Below are 21,689 nucleotides of genomic sequence, written 5' to 3' on the forward strand. Positions count from 1 at the left end.
TTGAGTGATTTTCTTCCATTTTCATTTCGGGTTTACGTGTTATTTGTGTAAAATTTTGCATTACACTACTCAAAGTGCAGTAGATAGTGTTTTCAGGTTTCATTTTTATTACTTCTGGTCAATCTTTCATTTTGTTTCAACCCATTCCTAGCAACTGGCTACACGGGTAGCCCAGGCGTTTTTATTCGCTTATAACTTTTTTTTTCTACGAATCGTGCATGTACATGATAAAAATGTAGCCGAAATGGCGAGCCCTGTTGCCAGGAATAGGGTGTTTTTTTGGTTGCCAGTGATAGGGTTAAGGGTTTCCCACACTCCTTTATATAGTATTTGCCCCGCAGTCATGACAATTTTTTTTTCCAACGGGAATTTGTCAAAATTTAGTTAGCGAAACATAATTCGGGGTTTGGCCTGCTTTACTGAATAACTTCTAGGGTTATATTTCAATGCGTTCTGTCCTGAATTCTAAATTCTTTTTGTACATTCACATCTTCTTCCTTGGTCGATTTTCTGTTCGCAATGCTATTGATGAAGCCTCGGTATCCGCATAATCCATTTTCTTGGATTGAAGGGGTTTGGCCTGCTTTACTGAATACCTTCTAGGGTTATGTTTCAATGCGTTCTGTCCTGAATTCTAAATTCTTTTTGTACATTCACATCTTCTTCCTTGGTCGATTTTCTGTTCACAATGGTATTGATGAAGCCTCGGTATCCGCATAATCCATGTTCTTGGATTGAAAATTGTTAAATTTAAAATTGTAGTTTAAATTTATGGTCTATCTCATTCGTGCATTTATAATTATCCGAACAGCCTACGGTACAGTTATCGTAATTCATCAAGCTTATTCTTCTTTGCTGTCGCTGCTATAAGTTCATTCATTTTTAGGCAGAAGCAATCAAATGCGTTTTGACGTGCCGATTCCATACTAAAATTGTCTACCGAAATGGGAATCTCATAATAGCGTGCATCGTAGCACTATACAACCACCAACAAATGTGTTTAGTGTTTCATTTTTGTCACGTGCTACCGTAATTAAACTAATTGGTGGACTTCCAGAGTACAAGCAATCTTTTTGCCATTAGCTATACACGAAGTTAGACTATCAAGCCTTATAAAATCCTAACCACCCTGTACATTGAGGCTTTGCGTATCTTGTTCCTATAGTGTCGTGTAGTGCGCCTTGCAGTGTACTATAAACTCCGAAACTGGATCGTTATCACCTTCACCGCGCATTGAACCAGTAATTTCCTCATTTTCCACCATCGGAAGAAACAGTTGAACGAACTCGCTCGAGTACGGATGCGTAACAGTTTCGAGCACTTCCGTCACAAAATACCGTATCAGTGAAATATCCGTGTCGCCCTTCGTGCAACACTGGCTGATGTATTTCACCACCGGAACGACGCATCCACGCGCCAACAGATTCACCATCCTATCAAGCAGCATCTTTTTCAACTCCAGCTGCACCAGTATCTCGAGCTCATCCTGTTTCGACTCAAACAACCGCACCAGCAGCCGCAAAATTTGGTCGTGCAGCGACGAATGTACGCATGCCACTTCGTCCAACAATGCGAGATGTAGCGGACAGCTCTCGGTGCATAGTTTGAAGTAGGAAGGTTCGGTGACGGTGTTTTCCACCCAACGGATCACACCCACCCCAACCACCGGGAACCGGATGCAGCTGTACAGGGTGGAGATGTCCGGAATCAGCTCGCTCGAGCCACGACTCACGTTGCATATCGCGTGGACCTTCTCGATGGCAATAATCGTTGCCTTCAGTTCATCCTTGTTTAGAACCCGGTGCCCTTTCGGTTGTCCTTTCTTTGACGGTATCTCGCATACGCTTGCTGCGTATCCGAGCAGATAGATGTACTTCGATTTGTGCTCCTGGTTAATCTTCACTCCCACCTTGAACAGCGAATCGACAAGCAGATCAAGAAACTGTGGATTGCGAATCAAATCGATGGGAGGCGGTTCAGGGGAGGTGTAGTTGCGATACAGCACGGTTATATCTGCTGGGTTGAGTGTGTTGCGGGACAGCATCGATGTAAGCGCCTCGCATGCTTGAGGATGACGTGAAGAACCATTCAAAGCCATCGTGATTGGCGTTACGTTGTGATTGCTAAAACAGAAGAAAAAACATTAATATTTTGTTTTTGTTTATCTGAAGAACGGTCGGGTCGTATGTCTAAAAAAAACAATAATATAAAATTGTGCAATTAGCGAATTAAGCAACTATTGCTGAACAACCTACTTCTTTAGCGCATATTTGGTAATTTCTTGTGAAAGACGTTTCATAATGAATCCACCCTTGGGTTCCTGTGACAGCACCTGTATCAGCACCTGGCTGTACAGATACGTGTGCTGTCCGTGGCATACCATTTTTGCCACCTCTTCAATCGCGCTCTGCCAGTCCTCTGGGTGGCTCAGAAATTTGGCGATGGCCGTCTTTAGCACGCGTGAAAACACTTCTATCTGCTGGGCGGCGGTCGATATCGAAGTAATCTCACTCTGGAACCCGGCATCCGATATTAGCTTAATGGTAAAGTTCAACATTAGACATTCCGGGTATTCTTCCGCCAGGCGGTAAATTAACGAGCGCCAGGTATGATGTTCTATCATCTCCGTCAACCAGCCAGGTGTTTCGCCCTCTTCGGTGAAAATTTTATCCGCCTTCTTTGGATCAAACGTTTTCAGTATCATGTCCTTCAGGTGGTTCTCTACCATCGCCTGTACGTCAGTCACGCGCACACCAGCCATGATAAGCCACTCGGCGAGAAGATTTGCCATTTGAGCTACTGCCGCATAGTTCGATGATAGTTGATCGATTACATGTTCCGGAGTGCCACCAGCCTGGAAGTAACGCTTCAGCTGACCAAAGATTCCCGGCTCCATGATATAGTCCACACTCGCGAACCGCTGCAGACAATCATTTAATACCGCTTTTGGGTTTTCCGACGGTTCTTCGTGGTTTTCCCCCTGAAAAAAATCATATGATGTAAACCACTGATCGTTTAGTTTGAGAACCGTTTAAACATACCTCCTCTTTGGGTACATTACTCCGGGCTGGATTATTGTTCCACGCATCATCTTCGAATTCTTGTTTCATTCCGGTAGTAACGTTTTGTGCGGGCTTTGGCTCTCGCTCTTCCTTCATTGTACAGGTGTGTGGCTCTGTTTGAATGTATGAACAGAACACACGAAGTAAGCTTTCTGAGTAACGCGGTAATTATTTTTTCGCTTCTACACAAACGGAGCTTAGATTCCAACATAACACACGAAAGTTTAGTAAGTCACGCACAACTACAATTTAAACATCAGAAATAATCAAGTTGTCTCAAGTATAAACTGACGCCAAGCATAGGTATCTTGCTGGTGGTTGCACTTTCTCAGCAAAGCATCTTTCTATGTATTTTAAACACCTGCTGGCAGCATTCTTGGCGTAACAACTTGTTTAAATAAAACAAGCCAAGCGGACTTATTTTTACCATATGTATTACGTCCTATTCGCCAGTGAACAACATTATTACCTACAGTGAGGAGTAAGCCGTGAAACAATAGAAACACCTACAACGCACGCACAATGCAACGCAGTGAGGAGTAAGCTGTGAAACAATAGAAACACCTACAAAGCACCGCCAAACTTACTCGGTTTCGACTATACCACAATATTGGCTTGGTATAGAACAAGCTTCCCTAATTACAAAGTGGCACTATTTCTTATGACATCTCACTCCAACACCATGTTGCTGTCCCCCTTTTCAGGGTTTTGGATGATGTGAATTGGATCGCAGGTGTTTTTTTCCTTTGGGGCAGTAGGATGTACGTGCAATGGTCAAATCAAAGCCAAACAAACACACACTTACGCGCCACACCGCTCGATTCAATGTAGGCTTCACCTCGAAGTGACGTCATTAACTAAGGAGCCGAGAAGAAGCCGAACGGCTTTCATACGATTTGACTGCACGCTTGCCAAGATGGTTTGAAAGCACAGTGGAAAAAAAATCGAATCGGTCGAACGAAATGACAGATTCCCAAGGAACAAAAGTGGTGTTATGTTTTATTTTGAGCCAGTTATGCTTTCTACCATTTTTAATAGTTTATGTTTCGCAGAGGATATTTTCAGGGTTGTTTTATTTTGCTCGTAAGGTATTGCAAGATGCCTTTTTTACAATAATCATAATAATATTTACGTGCACAAAGGAGATACGATAAATGTGAAAAATGAAATGATGTCAACTGTCAAATTGTCTCTCCCCTTCCCGCTGTCAAACGCTGCCAAATACGATTGGTTCAATGTGTCCGAATGCGTGTGTTGTGTTTGCTTTGTACGCTTTACTTTAGGTGGAGCAGGAAACGATCATAACAGATTGAAAGTTCGATTTTCCATCTAGTAGCCTTCGAGCTACAGTTTTCTTTCCATAGGTGCATACGGAAGCATTCTTTGAAACGGGAAACTTCTCCAAGATACCTTGCTATCAGAGAGTGGGTTGAGCGTAACACTGTGTAGAAGGCACGGAGTTTTCCTATCATTCCATCAATACTGAAGGAGCAGAAATTCCATCCAACAAAAAAACAAACAAACCCTTGCTTCGACACACTAGCAAATTGAACAGCAGCAGTTGCCATCGTAGCCTTGTGATCTCAATTAAACCGATTGTTTGGTCGCTCAGCAAAGCAACGGCGGTTTATACAGTGTGAGACGAAGCAATCGACGTCAAAGAAAGTCTTTAGCTAATTTCGCCAAGCTTACAAAATGGTGAAATTATACGCCCTCAGTGTCTTTTACAAAGCCCCAACCGAGGCACGTCTGCTGAAATCAGCCTACGATTTGCAAAGCTTTTCGTTCTTTCAACGTGGATCGGTGCAGGAATTCATCAGGTAAGAATACCTTCATTAGTACTCAGAAGCGATGGAAGATTATCCTGTACTAATGTATACTGGAACCGCTATTTATTTTTTATTAACAGCTTTGCCAGCAAAACGCTCGTCGAGAGAACACAGGCCGCAACACGGCAATCGGTGAAACAAGATGTGTATATGTGCCACGTATATGTCCGTGCCGACAATTTGGCCGCCGTGCTGATAGCGGACCATGAATACCCGCAACGGGTTGGGCATACGCTGCTAACGAAGGTGCTGGATGACTTTACCGCCAAGGTAGGCTCAGAACTTTGGCCGGTGACGACAAACGAATCGGCAATACAGTTTGGGACACTTCCGGCCACGCTCAATAAGTATCAGGACCCGCGGGAAGCCGACGCACTTACGCGCATGCAGGAGGACTTGGACGAAACGAAGATCATCCTGCGTAACACGATTGACGCAGTCCTGGACCGGGGTGAGAAGCTGGACGATCTGGTGTACAAGTCGGAGTCCCTGTCGATACAGAGCAAAGCATTCTACAAGACAGCTAAGAAGACTAATTCATGCTGCAACTTTGCTTAGGCATCTAACTCCCCTTTTCCCGATTGCATCCACGGCCATAGCGCCTTTTGTGATGAAACCCACCTGAGTGTGTGTGTCTGTCTGTGTCAGAGGGTACGAAACAGCTGCCAGGTGCCAGGGGTTAATGCTGTATGGTTTTCTGAAGCTAGTTTTAACTTTTTTATGTTTATCTACTTATTTTACGACACGTTTCGATATCGAACGAGACATTCGTTTATCTTAGCGACCTTAACGATGCTCTTCTTGAAACATTCATCAAGATTTCGTTAAAATCTACTGTAGCAGAAGTGCTTCACACGACACAAGAAAGGGTACTATCAATCCATAAGAATGCAATGAAGCACATCACAGTTTCAGGGTTTTTGTTCCAATGCAATGAACGAATGTTATGGTATAAAACGGGTGTCGCGTAACCTTATGATTTAGCACTGTATTAAATTTGCTTCACTGTAAACCAAATGTAATCCTTAAAAGCTCCACATCGATGAGTTGCATTGAACACTTCGCATCGGTCGATATTTTTTTTTTAGAAAAATAATGCTTTTGTCTGCCGGTTACAGAAACACTTGCAGTGGACGATGGCAATAACTTATTGATGAATTGATATTGCCTTGCGCCTGTTGGTTAAAACTAAAGATTACTGGGACGATTAGGTAATGCAAGTTGTTTTAAATATGATCAAACGCAAAAAATTCCCCGACTACGTTAATCATCAATGTTGGTAAGGTGTAGAACTGTTATTACACCTAAAACTTATAAAAAGAATACTATAACACTGAATATTCAATATTGGCGAGCATGATGTAAAGCGTGAATAAAATTTATTCTCCTGCGTATGGGAGGATCATACATATGAACCTTTTATTTCCAGTGAATTGATATCTACGAATTGTAAACTACTTGCTAAGTTGCTAGCTAATTCGGATCCATTTAAGCAAACGAATGCTATCAGTGCTTGGAATATTTCATCGATATTAAAGGTCTTATTTTAGAAGTTTAAAACCCATGCTTTCGTAGATGTTCTTGAATCAATGAGGATTAATGAATCACTAAAGGGTGAATCTGAAATTTTGAGGATTCCTGCATCTTAAAGGTTTCATATTTTCGGTAGTATTGAACACTCTCTGCATGTTCAATCGATCGGACGATACCGACCGCTGTGTTTTGGAGGTTGGTGTATGCCCGTTGCCCGATTGCGAGTTGATTGCGAGAGTAGGTGTTAGCGTCTCGTGTGAGTTTGTACTTTGCATTTAATAAGGTTTTGGAAAGAATCGAAGGCTACAGAAGACAGTCATACTACATTTAAGTAAGCTATAAATGGAAGTACCGCTATTGCATTCTGACAATAGAGATACTTTCAAGATATATAATTCATGTTAGTTATTTTTTGTTCTGGAAGGAACTGTACAGCGAAAAAGAAGGATAGATGCATCAGAATCATCTTCGTCAGCCGATTCAATTCGGCCAAATAACCGCCATACCGATGTGTCAAAACCGAATTTTCAAGCACCTCCTCTCTGCTCACCTTGGTATATCTACCTTGGATTCATCCAACCCACCAAAGAAGAATAGCAAGAAGATGACGATAACATGCCAAAGCGGTATTGGACGTACGAAACGGCAAATGTGAAATAAACACAATATTTTGGAGTTTGCAGTGTATAATTCTTCAACAAAACACACAGAGCTACAGCGAAAGTGCAACAAAATCGTTATAAAACCAAAAATCGGGTAAATATTCCGTTTTGTGTGTGTGTGTTTTTTTTTTACTACTTTGCTGCTGCTGTTTCAGATTTTTGCATGGATGTTTACACGCATGAAGAAATATTGTTCTCTCACGACAGTGCTTTCTTTTTTCAAACCACACCTCCACGCACGCGGAACTATGATGCTAACGCTAAAGAAGCATAAAACCATTCTCCGCGGAGGTCAAATTTATAAATAAACATACCACCGCCGAGTGAAAGCGTCTACGCGCGCGAGCTAGGGAGGGAGGCCCCTAATATCGCATAGCCCGAAGAAGCACCCCAGTGTCTGGCTTAGTCTGCTTGACAAGCGCTCAAATGCGCAAGTTCCACGTTTATGAAGATCCTCGCGTATATCGCACCGCGGATCTCGGTGCGCGCGAACGCAACGGATCGCTACCTATTTGTCTTTTTAAGCGCATTGCAAACCAATCTTGATTGAAGCGGAGCCGACCAGGAGAGAGTGAAGCGTGTTGTTCTAATTTTAAAATTTTCTCCACCACACGGTTTGCGTGTGTTTTATTGCCGCTACTATACCGGCTTGCAATCAGAGGACCGAGAAGTAGCCACAGCGCGCGAGTTGTGCCGAGCAACACCTGACTATGCAGAGCCCCCGGGAGCTCCGACGCAAACTGCGTGAGAGCCACGGAAATAGTTTGCGACACCCGGAAACCAAACGTATGCAGGATCGTCGATCCGGCGATTTATCATAACCTTTAGTTTCTGCACCCGCAAAATGATGATATGTGAGAACCAAGGGTTAGCTATCTCGAAGCAAGACAATGCATATGTGACCCTTTTCTCGCACGTAGTGCTAAAGGAGTACGGTTGAAAAAAGGAAAATACTGCTTCTCTTTTCTCACCTGTTCGTTCTTTCGCGAACCGCTGTGCGCAAGCCCTTTCGCGGCGCTTAGCCGGCCTAAGCTGGTGAGCGAGACCCTGGCCTGCCCGGGCCTTTTTCGTGTCGCTAAGCTCGAGCTGTACAGTCGTGTCGTTGGTCGTTCCGGTCCGTGTGCACAACACTTAAGCCAGCCCAGTCCGTTAGTGGTGCGTGTGTTACTTTTAGCAGTGATTTTGCCAAACGGTGTTTGCTTTTGTTTGGCCCGGTGACCAAGTTTACGTACGACGCGTCCTTTTACACCTGATTTGTGTCCTTTTTCCAGGAATCGTTTCAGGTTTCGTGCCGTAAAGTAAAACCCACACCGCCACCATGGATCCGGAGGCGTTCCTTGATATCGCCAACCAGGTGATCAAGCTGAAGATGTTCCCGTACTTTGACATCGCGCACAGCCTGCTCTGTGCACTGTCGGTCAAGGAGGATCTCGGTGCGGGTGCACACACGTTCTCGCGCAAGCACCCGCTCGCCTGCTGGCTGTCGACGATGCTGGTCGTCTTTGCCGGCGGCATGGTCGCGAACGGGCTGCTGGGTGAGCCAATTTTGGCCCCGCTCAAGAACACACCCCAGCTGCTGGTCGCCACGGCCTGCTGGTACATCGTCTTCTACACGCCTTTCGACATTGGCTACAAGGTGGCCAAGTTCCTGCCGATCAAACTGGTGGCAAGCGCCATGAAGGAGATCTACCGTGCGAAGAAGGTGAGCGAAACGTGGAAACCGTGGAAGCGCAATCAAAGCTCAGAGGCTCCAGGCCCAAGCTTCACGATCAAGCACGGCACACCGATCAACACTATCAACCAAGCGTTTTTTTATGTCCTGTATTGCGGAGCTCTTACGTTTCCTTATTTTTATTTTTGTTCCGGCAAACTCATAAAACTCTCTCCGTAGATCCACGACGGTGTGACACACGCTGCTAAGCTGTACCCGAATGCGTTCATCATCATGATCATTATCGGTACGCTGAAGGGCAACGGTGCCGGTTTCACCAAGCTGATCGAGCGCTTGATTCGTGGTGTGTGGACTCCCACGGCAATGGAGTTCCTGCAGCCAAGCTTGTAAGTAACCAGAATTACCACAGCTCTCTGACTCTCGGAATTAACTCTGTTTCGTGTACATCGTGTCACACAGCTACACCAAGGCATCCCTGATCGCCTCGATCATCTTCGTGCTGGACAAGAAAACGGACCTGATCTCGGCCCCGCACGCGCTCGTCTATTTCGGCATCGTCATCTTCCTGGTGTACTTCAAGCTGTCGTCGATTCTGCTCGGCATACACGATCCGTTCGTGCCGTTCGAGAATCTAAGCTGCGCCCTGCTGTTCGGCGGCATCTGGGACAGCTTGGCCAAGATTCTGGGCCGTGGGCAGGCGAAGGAAGAACCGAAGGATGCGAAAAAGTCCAACTAAGCGCAACGCGACGGTGGCGGAAACCTTCGTTTTGGGGTTTCGCCATCACTCGACGTGTATATGCGTATATGTAGGATTTTTGTTTTTCAAAAGTAGTTTCTTCATTTTTTCATTTAATTTTTGTTTTTGATAATCGGTTGAGCTTTTTTTTTTAACTAAACGTGGTATTGCTTATTCTTAATTGCTTGATATCTTCTTTTTTTATAAAAGAGGTAAAGCGAGAGAAGAGAAAGAGAGTGCGAGAGCGTGCGTTTTTAGGCGCAAACGTGACACGCAAATTACCGGCCAGATCAGTCACACGGTCATGCTCACACACACATACGATCACGGCAAACATCACGCAAACGCGCGACACACGCGGTTGTACCGCGCTTAGCAGCTAACAATCTAATTTAAGCGCTTGACGAAAATGTACGGTCTGTCTAGGGTAATAGGGTTCGCAGCACGTTTTGTTTGTAATACTTTTCCTGCTTGCCATAAGTGGCCGGATTATCGCCGGTTGCAATGTTTATCCCAAAACCAAACCAAAGGTAAAACACGTGTTTTAGAGATTAGTAGAGGCTGGCTTTAGTTTATGATTATTATTCTAACGATTTAATTTTGTCCAATTTTGTTTGATCTAGTCCGGCTAAATAGACTAGCGTAGGCAGCAGCAGACTTATGCGTATTTAGCAATAGAGCTAGTCGATTTACGTTTATTTGTGATTTTTTTTTTAACGAACCCGGACGTCGCGTAACAGCCGAGCAAGCGAACAAACATTTAGGCAAGCAAACAAACCACGAAAAAGCACACCCACATAACAGTGGGTGGTATGTGGGTGGTCCTTTTTTCTGGGTGGCACTGGTGGTATCCGGTGCATAAAACCCCCCAACAAACTGAACGAAGTTTACCATCGACAACAGAGCTACACACAGAGACACACACCCGAACATGAAAAGACTTAATTAACTTTTACTAGACATGGACGAAAAAAATAGGGTTTCTTTATCGTTTGTTTCCCTTTTGCATGATGGAAATGCACGAAAAGGAACGCTCCGAGCAAATGAATGGGAAAGCTCTTGCTACAAAGTAATACCCTTTACCAGAGCTGGACGTCAGCTTGGATAGGATGAATCCGTAACGAAACGAAAATTTGTACACGTATTGGAAGGAGTATATTATAGCGTTTGCTTGAGCTACCAGTAGGACAAGCAGTAACGAAGCAATAAAGAAACACGCTGTGATTCCAGGCAACAAAAACAATTCCTCGATGCATTGCACGCGAGAAACGCTGACAGCAACTCAATCCACTCGCAGATTTTGGTCAAAAATCCGTTTCCGGGAATCTTGATCCAGAGTTCCACCCAATCTTGGAACAGGTTTAGCTCTAGGTGGTCAGGATTCCTGCATCAAAATGAGTTTGTGGCCAACCCCTCTGCAGCACTATTCCCCATAACAATGCCCGATTTCGTTGCTTAGGTTGTTGTCCAAAGTTATGATGATGAGATGAGATTATATGATGAGTTAAGCAGAACTCATTCACTACCTCGAGATCGTCGTCAATTGATTCTTCAGTTGGGGTCAATAGAAGTCATTCTGAAGTGGATTTGAACTACATTCTCGCGCTAATTCAAACTTCAAGCTCCTTCTCCTTTTTGGGATTGGGATGGTTTTAAATGTTTAGTGTATGTATTGTCCAGTAAATGCCCAACATCTAATGTACAATCTACTTCATCGAGCATGGCTTCCATTTGCGTAATTTCCTCGCATCTTTTTAGATAAACCGCCTGGAGTCTCATTTTCAGGTGCCTTTGGCTGCACCTGTTCCATTATTTTATTGGACACTTGCTCCAAATTCAAAATCACCTGTTCGCTTGATTCTTTCTCGACCAGGGTGAGTAGTTCTAAGGTGTGGGACAGCTGGTAGCAGAAAGATATTTATAATTTTCCCACACAAAACGAAGTCAATCGTAGTTCTTTGGATTGGAGAAACAGGCAAACAAAGTCGATTGCCAGTTGATTTTTTACCGGGTGTACCGTTCTGGGCAAAATCTGGTTGCTGTGTAGACATAGCTGAAGCACAGTCACAACTGTCAAATGGTTTTGTTTACATCACTAAACGGACATATCGGCCAACCAAGCAAGTCATTCTGGTTTCATCTAGAAAGGTTGCCGGTATTGATATTTATTTAAAGTGCTGGCAAAGTGTTTAGCCGAATGACATATCTTACTCATATGCGAGAGTTGTTGTGATCGTTGCCACAAATTGCCAGAATAAGATGGCTACCCGCTCTGTAACCGTGCTGACCGTGCACGGACGCCGCCAGACAGTAAAGGTGGAACCAGACATGACTATGCTAGAGGTAAGCTTCACTGTTATAGCGCCGGTTCGAATGAATACTAAACAGTATGTTGTGGCACTTGTCCAAGATACTGGAGACTGTCTGCCGTAAGTACAACTTCCCGCAAGATGAGTACGACCTGCTGCATCACAACAAGGTGCTCGACTTGACGACCATGTTCCGTTTTGCTGGCGTTCCGAACAACGCCCTGCTGGAGATGGCCAAGGCAAAGCAAATACGCACCGAAGACGATGTGATTGTACAGCTGCAGCTGGAGGATGGTACGCGTAGCGAGAATGGAACGTTTAAACCGTCGCAAACGTTGCTGGACGTGTTGATGGCGCTCTGCTCGTCGAGGGCCACCGCCGAAGCACATCCCGTGCTGGTGTACATGCGAAGGGAGGTATACTGGGAGCAGCTAGCCACAACCACCTTGAAAAGCCTCGGGCTGACACGGGGTCGGGCAGCGCTTCGATTGCTACAGCGTCGTGCGGAAGAACCTAAAATTCAGGCTAATGTTTCGGCACCATTACCCCAAACGGTGCGCTTGGAAGAAGCAATCAAACCAGTCACGACTGTGCCTTTGAGCGAAGCGCCTACCGCTGCTGCTGATGCTGCTGCTACGACGAGTCTACCAGAAGCAGCAAAACCTTCCGCCTCGGTGCCTGATCCGATCGTGGAGCGAGCTCCGGAACGGATCGATGAAACGAAACCTGTCGAGGAAGTGGAACCATCGCCGAAGGTGAGGGAAGCACCATCGCAAGATACGGTTAGCGAACAGCAGCAAACCGATACACCAAGACCTGAAGCGCAAATAATGGTACTGGGCGAACGGGACGCCGTGCTATACCACGCGTCCACGGCGGAACGCGAACAGGCCGAAGTGGCGGACTCCTTCTTTGACCTAACCGTGCCGGAAATGATGCAGCTTTACAAGCAGTTGCAAGATCGCGTTAAGTCGTTTGAAGATGCACCCCTATTGACGGGAGAGCTGCGGGAGCTGGAGCGAAACCAGCAACTGTTGACTAACATGAACAGGTATCGGCAGGCGGTAATCAGGGTACAGTTTCCCGACCGCCACATTCTACAGGGAGTGTTTCAAGTATACGAGTCGGTCGGTCATGTGATGGAGTTTGTGCGGCGTTACCTAGCCGATTCGAAACAACCATTTTACCTGTGTAAGTACGTTCCGTATGGTTTTACACCCTCCCCCGAGCATAAGCTGACAACGGGTTTGTCTGGTTACAGATACTACACCGCCAAAGGTGGTATTGCAGCCGACGGTTTCGTTGCTGGATGCTGGTTGTTTTCCGCAGGTGTTGCTACACTTCAGCTATGATCATGCGTCTAACGACAGTACGTCCGCTCCTGCCGGGTTCTGTCTGCAGCCGGAGCTGCTCGAACGCCTGTCAAACGCAACCGGAGCGTCAGCCGTTGCTGCACGTGCGAAACGAAACGCTGCTGGCGCTGGTGTGTCGCAAGAAGGCACGACTCCTACCAGCGCTGAGCCCACGGTCCGCATCTCGAGCGAACCCATGGTGGCCGGTCCATCCAACCGCATACCACACCGTAACTTCCGACAATCATCATCCATCCCCGATCAATCGACGAGCGAACGAGAGGCGAAGTTATTGAAGTTTTTGAAGAAGTAGATAATGGTGGCCGCGTGGTCTATTGGTAGCGGTGCCGGGTTTCACACGACAAGGACCGGTCCAAAACCCCATCCGGTGTCAATCCCCCGTACGCAGAGGACTGTGACTATCCCGCCAACGGGGTAAATAAAGTGGAAGAAAGCCAGAAATGGCAGGCCTAGAGACACCTTTCTTGAGGTTGTTGTGCCGATATAGAAGAAACAGATAACGGCGACCACTGTGCTTAGAACTGGTAAAAAGAAGTTGTCTTTAATTATTACAGTCGTAAATTCATTAACAACCACGTTGATTTTATTGTGACCAACGTGGTTGTTTTCCAACACCAACACGTTGTTTTCCGTTTTTTTATTGTGTCTTTAGCTTCACTCGGTTTTTGTTTCTTATGTTAACTTCCCGGCTTGTTCTATAGCCACACATCACGGGAAGTAACAAACCGAATAGAAATTATACAGAATTGGTAAATAAAATTTGCCGGCTATTATTCTCCAAAAACACATTAGCACGTTATTATGTATTAGTTATATGTTTTTATTAATTTTAGCTGCCGGAAAACCCTGTTTTCGTCATCATTTTTAATTGAACATAATTTTTTTTTATTTAAGAAGGCTTAATATGGATGTTTCATATTAAGAAACACGCCTCCATCAAGCATAAAGATGCACGGTATGCGTTCTGTATAACGAAAATTGGAGCATTTTATTTGACGAACGAAATATTGATAAATTGTGATGGGGGATTCTAGAAACTAAATAACGTAACCAAGTGATCCAGCTTACCGGTACGTACACAAACGTCTAAAAAGATATGCTATACGATTTTCTACACAATCTCTCGTCACAATTAAATTAAACGACCGTATAGAAGTGATAAAGGGTAAATGGGCGGGAGTAGAATTGGAAGTGGAAATCGAAACCAACAATAGATGTTCCTGTTGGGGTACACCGCAACGTAGATGGCAAGGCTGCATATAGACAAGCATATCGGCTCCGAAGCATGTATACTGGCCACGGGATGCGAACGTAGTGGATACGAACAGACTATATAAACCTATAAAAAAGTGGAGGCAATTCTTCCAGTGGGGTGGCCGGTTGGACTATGAGGTAAGCGCTCGCGGCACTAGCGAATCAGTGACTAAAACAAGAAGAGAAAGAAACCATTCCCACAATTACTCGGTTGTCATGCAAATCATCGAATCGCGCTCGTACCTGTTTGACTAGATGGCAATCGTGGACTTCTTGGTTGGTGGTGGACTTGGTCTAGTCAGCTACGACCCTACTTTTTCATGGCGTACGATTTGCTACTTTTCGCCTGTATGATGCGCGATATGTAGGGTGTACGGGTGTCCACGTAACCGAGGCTGCTGCTTTCCCCATCGTCATCCTCGTCATCGTCGTCTCCGTACCGACGTCTACCGCCCGTCGGCCCCTTCTCCATGTCCACCTCATTCTCCAAGTCCAAGTCCTCGCCACCTGTTGGATGGTTGGTACTGCTCGTGCCGTTCGTAGCAACACCGCCAGGGCGTTTATACTGTCGCTCCATGCTCCCTCTAGCGGTGAATTCCTTCTTCCTATAGAGACCACTACGACCCATGGCGCTCTGATGTGGCAGACTGTCCCCGTCTGGATCGGATCGTTTTGTTTCACCCTGGGGAAGAAGAATATAATTAGATAACGCGTCGCCTAAATACGGAGGAACGTTGCACATGAAAACTTCCCAAGAAGTTTCTCCGTAACGCTAAAAGCTTGACGTACCGTCGAGTCCTGCTCGCCATCAACTTCATGCCCTGGATGACCATCCGGGTGGTTCTCCATCGAAAACAGTCGCAACTGATGGCGTATGGAGGCCTTCTCGCGTGCTCGCTTCTTCTGGAACTCTTCCTCGACGCGTCTCATCGCTTCCAGTTCGCTCAGCCGCATCGCCTCCTTGATCTCCGCCTCGCGCGACAACTTTTCCGCAACACGGCGCTTCTCAATCTGGCGTATCGTGCTCTGGAACGTGAACCGGTGGTTGCGACGGTTCGATAGCTTTACGGGGAAGGCTTCAAATTCACCGTTTTGCGCTGGTGTGCTGGTTGCGGCGACCGGTACCGGATCCTGCAGGTTTTCCTTATCGCTAGCCGCCCGTTGGTTGGATGTATCCCTTTGCGCTGGTGAAGTCAAGCCGGACGTTGGCACCGGTTTCTCATGCCGCTCGGTGCCGTTCTGGTTGTGGTAGCTTTTACGATTATTGTTCTCGTCCTGCTTACTGCTCTTATCGGCCGTGTGCGCGTGTAGTTTCGTCGGTTCCTTCGGCAGGTACATCATATGCTTGCCGCTGACAAGATACCCGATGGAGCTGTGCTTATTCTGGGCGATCGCACCAATCGACACCGCCGCACTACAAGCGGTAATGTCCGTACAGTCACGCTCTCGCCCGTCGGGCAGCAGCAACTTGGAACGCTTCTCCGGCCCACTGCCCGGGCCCGACCCATTGCTCAGCTTCGTGTCCAGTCGGCCCAGGAACCAATTGCTGTCGCCGGAATCCAACTGTCCACTGCCGTTGTCGTCGTGTTTGAACGCACCCGAAACCGATTTACGAAACTTCTGCAAGCTGTTGAAGACGTGTTTCTCCACCTGTAAAGATCCAAAAGAAGAGACAAAGTGTCAAGACATTGTGGTTGTGCCCTTTCCACATCCCTACCATGCCTACCTTCTCATCCGCCGATTCGACGTTGTATATTGAGAGGTGATTTTCCCGCGGTAACGAAAGGCTAAACAGATGACCTTTGCTGGAAAAGTCTGGTCGCGTGTCGCCATTTACCCTCGGGACACCGTCCTCGATCAAATGCCGCCGTGGTTCGCTTCCACTGCCCGTCGTCGCGTCGTCCTCCTGTTCGTCTTCCTCCTCATCTTCGTCCTCATCATCGTCAAGGTCCTGCTGGGGCGTCCAGGGCATCAGCAGTAGCGCATTGGATGACCAGCCACCGTTCATCACGGTACCAGCACCGACACCACCTTTGTGCAGCTGTGTCCCACTTTCCGGGCTCGTATCGCCCGCCCGTTCCTCCTTGCCAGAGGACGCGAGCAGCGCATCCTGCCCAATGTCAGCCAATATTCCAGCATCGCCAGATATCCCGCTGTCACCGCTCTTGTTGTCCTGCAACCCCGGTACCGGTTCGCGGTAAACCCGCTGTATGCGATCTTCAGGCACGTCCAGCTCCTGTTCGAGACCCCGCAGGAACGATTTCTTTTCAACACCGGTTGGTGTTCCACCGAGTCCGTCGGTCGGTACATCCCGGCAAAACTCATCCTCCGTCGTAAGCAAGCGCCAGGCGGCGGCCGGACTAAAACGCGGTATGTCGAACTGCTTCCGGGGCAAGGTTGGTCGCAGCTTCAGTGCGATCTCCTGCTGTCCGGGACCGTCCGTCTCATCCCAGGTGCTGACAGCACCGGTACGCACATCCACCTCGGACGAGGCGACCGAATCCGACGAACGAAACCGACTGCTGTTCAGCAGGCTGGCGGCAAATTGATCGATCAGCTCCATCTGCGTGTGCCCAATTTCCTCCATCGACTGACCGTCAATGTCCGGCTGGGAATTTCTGGCCTCCCGACGATTCGCACACTCACGCTCACTGTCATCGCTGTCGTCCACGCGCGACTCGGACACGAACGGTGCCGCTGGCGAGGTACGCTTCGTGCCGGCAAACCGTCGCGGCGTGTCCGTGGCCTGACAATCGTCACGCATACCGAAGTAAAAGCTCGTCTTCGGTGGTGGCGGTGGCGGCGGTGGTGTTGGTGGTGGTGGCGAATCTCGTGCGTCCAGCTTGACGTCCGCTTTAGCGGTGGCACACTGGTCCAACTCTTTCGGTGGTTCAACGTTAATTACCAGTGCGTTAGACGCGGGTTTGGCTTTACCACCACTGGCAGCAGGTAGTAGCGAGAAGCGAGAACTTATCTGATCGTTTCCCACACCAACACCGGTTCGCTGCAACTTCGTCTGGGTAGTGGTGGTCCGGCTGGTGATCGGTGAGGTTCCGTTGTTAGTGTCCGTGTTGCCCGTTTTTCGTCTCGTCGCTAGCTGCAACTCCTTCTGGAAGTCGGTAATGGCGGCCGTCGCCGCTGTTGACTGTTTGCGCTGCGCTTCGGCAAGGGCCTGCTTGCGCTGGTAGCTCTCAGCCGCCGTCCCGACCTGCTGCCGGGCCTTCACATCCATCCGGCTCGAGACAGCAGCGGGTTTAAGCGGTGTCTCCTGCTCGAGGTAGCTTTTAACGATCGATTTGCGACGGGAGAGCGGCGGTGACATGGTTGGTTTTGCTGCCGGGCGCGGTTCACTTTCCCGCTGCCGTTCCAGTCCGAGCAAACCGGCGTCGAACGTTTTTTCACGCCGAAAGAACGAAACCGGATTCGGACGGGGTGAAATATGATCGAGCACCGTCTTGAGCTTCTCGTCATCCGGCGAACCGCCGTCGTTACGGTGCCCATGCCCAATCACATGCGGGGCGGCTCCGTTCGGTTGCAACGGTACGGCCGAACGCATGAATCCGCTGCCGGGACCGTTCGCGGGACCGTGCTTGCCGGGAAATTTAGCATCCGACGCTTCCGGGAGCTTAGCGATCGTAGGCGTTTTCTTCGTTTCCGCACGCGTTTTGAACAGCCGTAGTTTGCGCGTAGCTGCTACATTGAAGCTCCCATCGCTGGACGATGGCAGCGTGGAGGTGTTTGCGTCCGAGCCCGGTTTGCGCATCGGCGAGTAGGCGATGATGCGTTGCCGTTCCGCATCCTTGTTGGAGTCACGCTAAAAGGCAAGACAAGAAGAAACATTTATCCACTTTTATCCACTTGATACCTTCAAATCCCTCTATTGAATCCGTCAAATCAATCCCTCAAAATTGCTTCGGGAAAGAAGGCAAAGGAAAATATTAAAACGGAAATCTTCGCAGAACGAAACAACAAATCAAACAATGGAATTCTTGGGCATTTATCTCAGATAGATAAACTCTGCAAGCAATTTTAAGATCATTAGATTAGATATTATCAAGCTCACGCGATATCCCTGGGGGCTCTACTAGATGTAAGTTACTAAATTAAGTCAAGAAAGCTATAAGTTCAAGGAATTCCGAATTCTGAAATGAGGTAACAGGTTGTTACTCAAAGAAGAGGACAGATATTAATAGACGCAGATATCTTCAGCAATCAATAGTTAATTCCAACAATTGAAATAATTTGGAGAGTCTCCAGGGATTTTGCTTACCTTCTCCATTACAGGTGGTACCGGGGCCTTCTTTTTGTTCTTGCCCTTCATTATTTTAGACTGTGCCATTTTGGGATTTCGTGGCCCACCGCCCACCTGTTCCGGTTGAGGACCGCTGCGCGGCACCAGCGACAAACGTAAATCCGGCTCGGAACCGAATCGTTTCCGGTGGTTGAGCGCTTCCGCCGCATTGCCGGCACCGTTCGGTTCGCCGTATCGCGTTGCCTGCCTGCCACCCCTATCCGGTGGGCCGGCTCTGCCCTCCTCGTCGTGGTTGTACGCGTGCCCATTGCGCGGTCGACTCCCACCACCAGCGGCGAGTCCCGGGGGCATCAGGTTTAGCTGCGTGCGTGAACGCTGCATCAGCATGCGGGGTTGCAGCGAGCTCAGCTCAAGGTCCTCGTCGCACTCGCTGAAGCTGGCGGGTTGCTGCTGCTGCTGGTGCTGCTGGTACGTGGGCGACGAGATGCTTTTCGAGCGTTGCAGCGCTTGGTTGTTCTTGCTGATGGTGCCGCCCGCGTGCAGAATGCTACCGTTGTTGGTGGACCGTAGCTTCGCCACCTTGCCCGGTATATCCGGCAGCACCTTGATCTGCTGCTGCTGTTCATGGTCCCGTGGCCCCGTCCGCCGGTGATGGTCACGTTGGTACGAGTCCATCCAGGAGGCGGACATACCGCTGCCCGCATCGCCGCGCATCGCATCGTGATAGCGCTGGTGATGGTGGTGGTAGCCCGGGTGATGATGGTACCCTTCCTCATACCCCGACAACCCGTTCATGCTTCCTGAGTTGCCCATCTTAGGGCTGTTTAACGTTTAGCACTCTCCTTCACTGTCTGACTGCTGCTGACCCTGGTTTTGGATGACGCGTAACGTAAGCCGTGCTGCATCACTTCACACAGCCGTCCGGACGCGATACCACTTGTTCGGCTTGCACGGCGTATGGATGATCGACTGCCACTGAGGAGCTCGACGAACAAATGTCATCGCTGATGCTGAAAGTGAAAGCAAGATACGAGAGAAATGAGTAAAAACCCTATAGCAGGTTGAGCGGATGGATTCGCAAACCTGGCAGCAACGTAAGCATCACACATCCACCTAATACGTGCGGCTCGTACACGAAACATAATTCGATAGACCCACGAGGTAAGGAGAGAAAGTAATTGGCGAGATACAGTTGGAGCATCTTCCCACCGAGCTCTGGTAAGTGCACTGCATGCTGGTTTCCAGCGTTATTAGAACCTCAATGCCGTTACCGCCAGAACACCTATGAGAACTAGGGAAGTGGAGCCGTGAAAGGATAGCCATACATCTGCCTCAGTTTTGGCAAAGTTCCCGGTTGGCTGGTGGAATTGGTTGGAGTTGTTCATCAATGCACCAATTTCGCCCCCCCCCCCCAAAAAAAAAACGGTGCATGGAGGGTGATGCGAATTGGGTCGACGTACTGACGCATTCCGGTAGCCCGGCCTCATGCATATGCAGATGTTGCAGAGGACGTTTTCGAACGTTATCGTCCCAGCTAACGGGGGTGTACGAAATCGGTACCCATTGTGCTGTTTCGTTTGCTTCCCTAACTGCGCTTTTGCCGCAGACAGGGTGGCGCGTGACTGCGTTGCTACCGCGGAATGGCGAGATTGAAGCGGTGGAACCACTCAACCACATTACCGATCGTCGGTGCGGTACGCAATGGACCCACAACCCGCCACCACCACAACTGTCATTCGCCAGCAGTATCCGGTGCGATTATCATTTGGGAGGGACCGATCCTGCCTGCCTGTCACCAAAACCTGGCACCGGTTGCTCCAATTTCTCTCCGTCTCATTAGCAATGGCTACCGTCGAGGCAAAGCGGGCCACCTGCAGGGGGTTATCTTGATGAGCGAGATACACCTTGAAAAAGGTGAACACAATTACCACCCACCGCGAGTTATCCTCCTCTTCTTTAACCCCCCCTCCCCCCTCACAACATCCACAGCACCATTGTTCCGCGCCTGGGTGTGAGCATCGGTCGGGTTCGGGGGCCGGGGGAGAAAAGTTAGGTTAGGAATGCTCGGTGACGTGCCGTGCACCGGAGATAATCCCGAGCCGATATAGCGTGAAAAATGTGCGGTTTCGTGATGGGTGTGAGAAAATGAAATCCAAAAGCGAGCACGAAACCGGTTGCCTTGCTGGCAGTTAATGGCACCAAAACTGGCTAATTGAGGCTGCGTTCGCCTTCTCGCGCGCCTTCCGCAAACCTTCCGCCGGTCCGGCTTTTCGAGGTGACAACTTCCTCGGCGGCTTCTGCCCGATTTTTGGTTTTCCAGCGAGCTGCGCGTAAAACGGAACAATTGAAACTTAATTCAATTGCGGGCTGAATTAAGCAACAAGGCGCAGCCTCTCACTATCTCACTTTTTAACCGCGGCGCATGTTGAATTAGCACCTTTTCGGGCTGGCGTTGCCAGTATATCTTGAAGATTAAACCATCTAACACAGCACACCGGGGGAGGAGAAGACCCATGAACGAATGGCAGGGAGAATTTGCATTCAACTGCATCACAAGGAGGTGATGCCACGAAAACATTCATGAGCAACACTGCTGGGGAATACTAAATTGCGTCCGAACTGCGTCTGCAGCAGTTAAGCACTGACAGAACTAATACACACCTAACGGCGATGGGATCGTGGCGTAAAAGACCTGATTTGCAGAATGGTTGAATAGAGAAATTTTGCTCCAATTGTACTTTCACTCTCACGCGCGCATCGCATACGCATACACCACGGACACACAGATAGCGTTCGGTCCGTACGGCCATCGTCCAAACATCTGTATTCACCGCACGGGTTGTCGTTTGCCGACCGCCATTTTTGGGAGCAAATTTTCTTAATTTACCGTTGGATGTGTGGATCGCTTCTGCCCACAGCGCGTCTTTCCGGTCTTTCGCTTCGTGCATTTCCATTTGCCGGCGCAACGATGAAGGCGCCTGAAGTATACGCAAGGCGGTGTGGTTGG

General features: G+C 48.2%; 5 protein-coding genes across 5 annotated transcripts; 3 read left to right on the forward strand and 2 right to left on the reverse strand.

Moving 5' to 3' along the window:
• Positions 1 to 1,159: 1,159 nt before the first annotated feature.
• Positions 1,160 to 3,158, reverse strand: LOC128707474 (negative elongation factor D). The gene is made up of 3 exons (XM_053802430.1): positions 3,042 to 3,158; positions 2,256 to 2,980; positions 1,160 to 2,123 (listed from the first exon to the last, which is right to left on the reverse strand). The coding sequence occupies exons 1-3, from the start codon at positions 3,156 to 3,158 to the stop codon at positions 1,160 to 1,162; spliced, it is 1,806 nt and encodes a 601-aa protein (XP_053658405.1).
• Positions 3,159 to 4,757: 1,599 nt separating this feature from the next.
• LOC128711646 (synaptobrevin homolog YKT6) lies at positions 4,758 to 5,449 on the forward strand. The gene is made up of 2 exons (XM_053806532.1): positions 4,758 to 4,882; positions 4,972 to 5,449. Exons 1-2 carry the CDS (start codon positions 4,758 to 4,760, stop codon positions 5,447 to 5,449), a joined length of 603 nt encoding a protein of 200 aa, XP_053662507.1.
• A 2,955-nt stretch (positions 5,450 to 8,404) lies between these two features.
• LOC128707268 (trimeric intracellular cation channel type 1B.1) lies at positions 8,405 to 9,494 on the forward strand. The gene is made up of 3 exons (XM_053802223.1): positions 8,405 to 8,788; positions 8,978 to 9,144; positions 9,218 to 9,494. Exons 1-3 carry the CDS (start codon positions 8,405 to 8,407, stop codon positions 9,492 to 9,494), a joined length of 828 nt encoding a protein of 275 aa, XP_053658198.1.
• Positions 9,495 to 11,753: 2,259 nt separating this feature from the next.
• LOC128709491 (tether containing UBX domain for GLUT4) lies at positions 11,754 to 13,468 on the forward strand. Its single transcript, XM_053804499.1, has 3 exons — positions 11,754 to 11,837; positions 11,905 to 12,994; positions 13,065 to 13,468. The coding sequence occupies exons 1-3, from the start codon at positions 11,754 to 11,756 to the stop codon at positions 13,466 to 13,468; spliced, it is 1,578 nt and encodes a 525-aa protein (XP_053660474.1).
• A 1,272-nt stretch (positions 13,469 to 14,740) lies between these two features.
• Positions 14,741 to 19,495, reverse strand: LOC128710073 (uncharacterized). Its single transcript, XM_053805116.1, has 4 exons — positions 18,701 to 19,495; positions 16,157 to 18,244; positions 15,220 to 16,080; positions 14,741 to 15,112 (listed from the first exon to the last, which is right to left on the reverse strand). Exons 1-4 carry the CDS (start codon positions 19,493 to 19,495, stop codon positions 14,741 to 14,743), a joined length of 4,116 nt encoding a protein of 1,371 aa, XP_053661091.1.
• Between the last annotated feature and the right edge of the window lie 2,194 nt (positions 19,496 to 21,689).

Source organism: Anopheles marshallii, chromosome X (assembly GCF_943734725.1).
Source record: "Anopheles marshallii chromosome X, idAnoMarsDA_429_01, whole genome shotgun sequence".
Classification (NCBI taxonomy): Eukaryota; Metazoa; Arthropoda; class Insecta; order Diptera; family Culicidae; genus Anopheles; species Anopheles marshallii.

Bases quoted from the DNA above. Each gene is read 5' to 3' on its own strand.
- LOC128709491 (XM_053804499.1), top strand. From the start codon at position 11,754: ATGGCTACCCGCTCTGTAACCGTGCTGACCGTGCACGGACGCCGCCAG. The intron at 11,838-11,904 runs GTAAGCTTCACT...CACTTGTCCAAG, and splicing joins CAGACATGACTATGCTAGAG to ATACTGGAGACTGTCTGCCG. The intron at 12,995-13,064 runs GTAAGTACGTTC...GTCTGGTTACAG, and splicing joins GAAACAACCATTTTACCTGT to ATACTACACCGCCAAAGGTG.
- LOC128710073 (XM_053805116.1), bottom strand. From the start codon at position 19,495: ATGGGCAACTCAGGAAGCATGAACGGGTTGTCGGGGTATGAGGAAGGG. The intron at 18,245-18,700 runs GTAAGCAAAATC...CTTGCCTTTTAG, and splicing joins TACCACCTGTAATGGAGAAG to CGTGACTCCAACAAGGATGC. The intron at 15,113-15,219 runs GTACGTCAAGCT...CTTCTTCCCCAG, and splicing joins ATGGCGAGCAGGACTCGACG to GGTGAAACAAAACGATCCGA.
- LOC128707474 (XM_053802430.1), bottom strand. From the start codon at position 3,158: ATGAAGGAAGAGCGAGAGCCAAAGCCCGCACAAAACGTTACTACCGGA. The intron at 2,981-3,041 runs GTATGTTTAAAC...GATTTTTTTCAG, and splicing joins GTAATGTACCCAAAGAGGAG to GGGGAAAACCACGAAGAACC. The intron at 2,124-2,255 runs GTAGGTTGTTCA...CTTCTGTTTTAG, and splicing joins ACCAAATATGCGCTAAAGAA to CAATCACAACGTAACGCCAA.
- LOC128707268 (XM_053802223.1), top strand. From the start codon at position 8,405: ATGGATCCGGAGGCGTTCCTTGATATCGCCAACCAGGTGATCAAGCTG. The intron at 8,789-8,977 runs GTGAGCGAAACG...CTCTCTCCGTAG, and splicing joins AGATCTACCGTGCGAAGAAG to ATCCACGACGGTGTGACACA. The intron at 9,145-9,217 runs GTAAGTAACCAG...CGTGTCACACAG, and splicing joins GAGTTCCTGCAGCCAAGCTT to CTACACCAAGGCATCCCTGA.
- LOC128711646 (XM_053806532.1), top strand. From the start codon at position 4,758: ATGGTGAAATTATACGCCCTCAGTGTCTTTTACAAAGCCCCAACCGAG. The intron at 4,883-4,971 runs GTAAGAATACCT...TTTTATTAACAG, and splicing joins TCGGTGCAGGAATTCATCAG to CTTTGCCAGCAAAACGCTCG.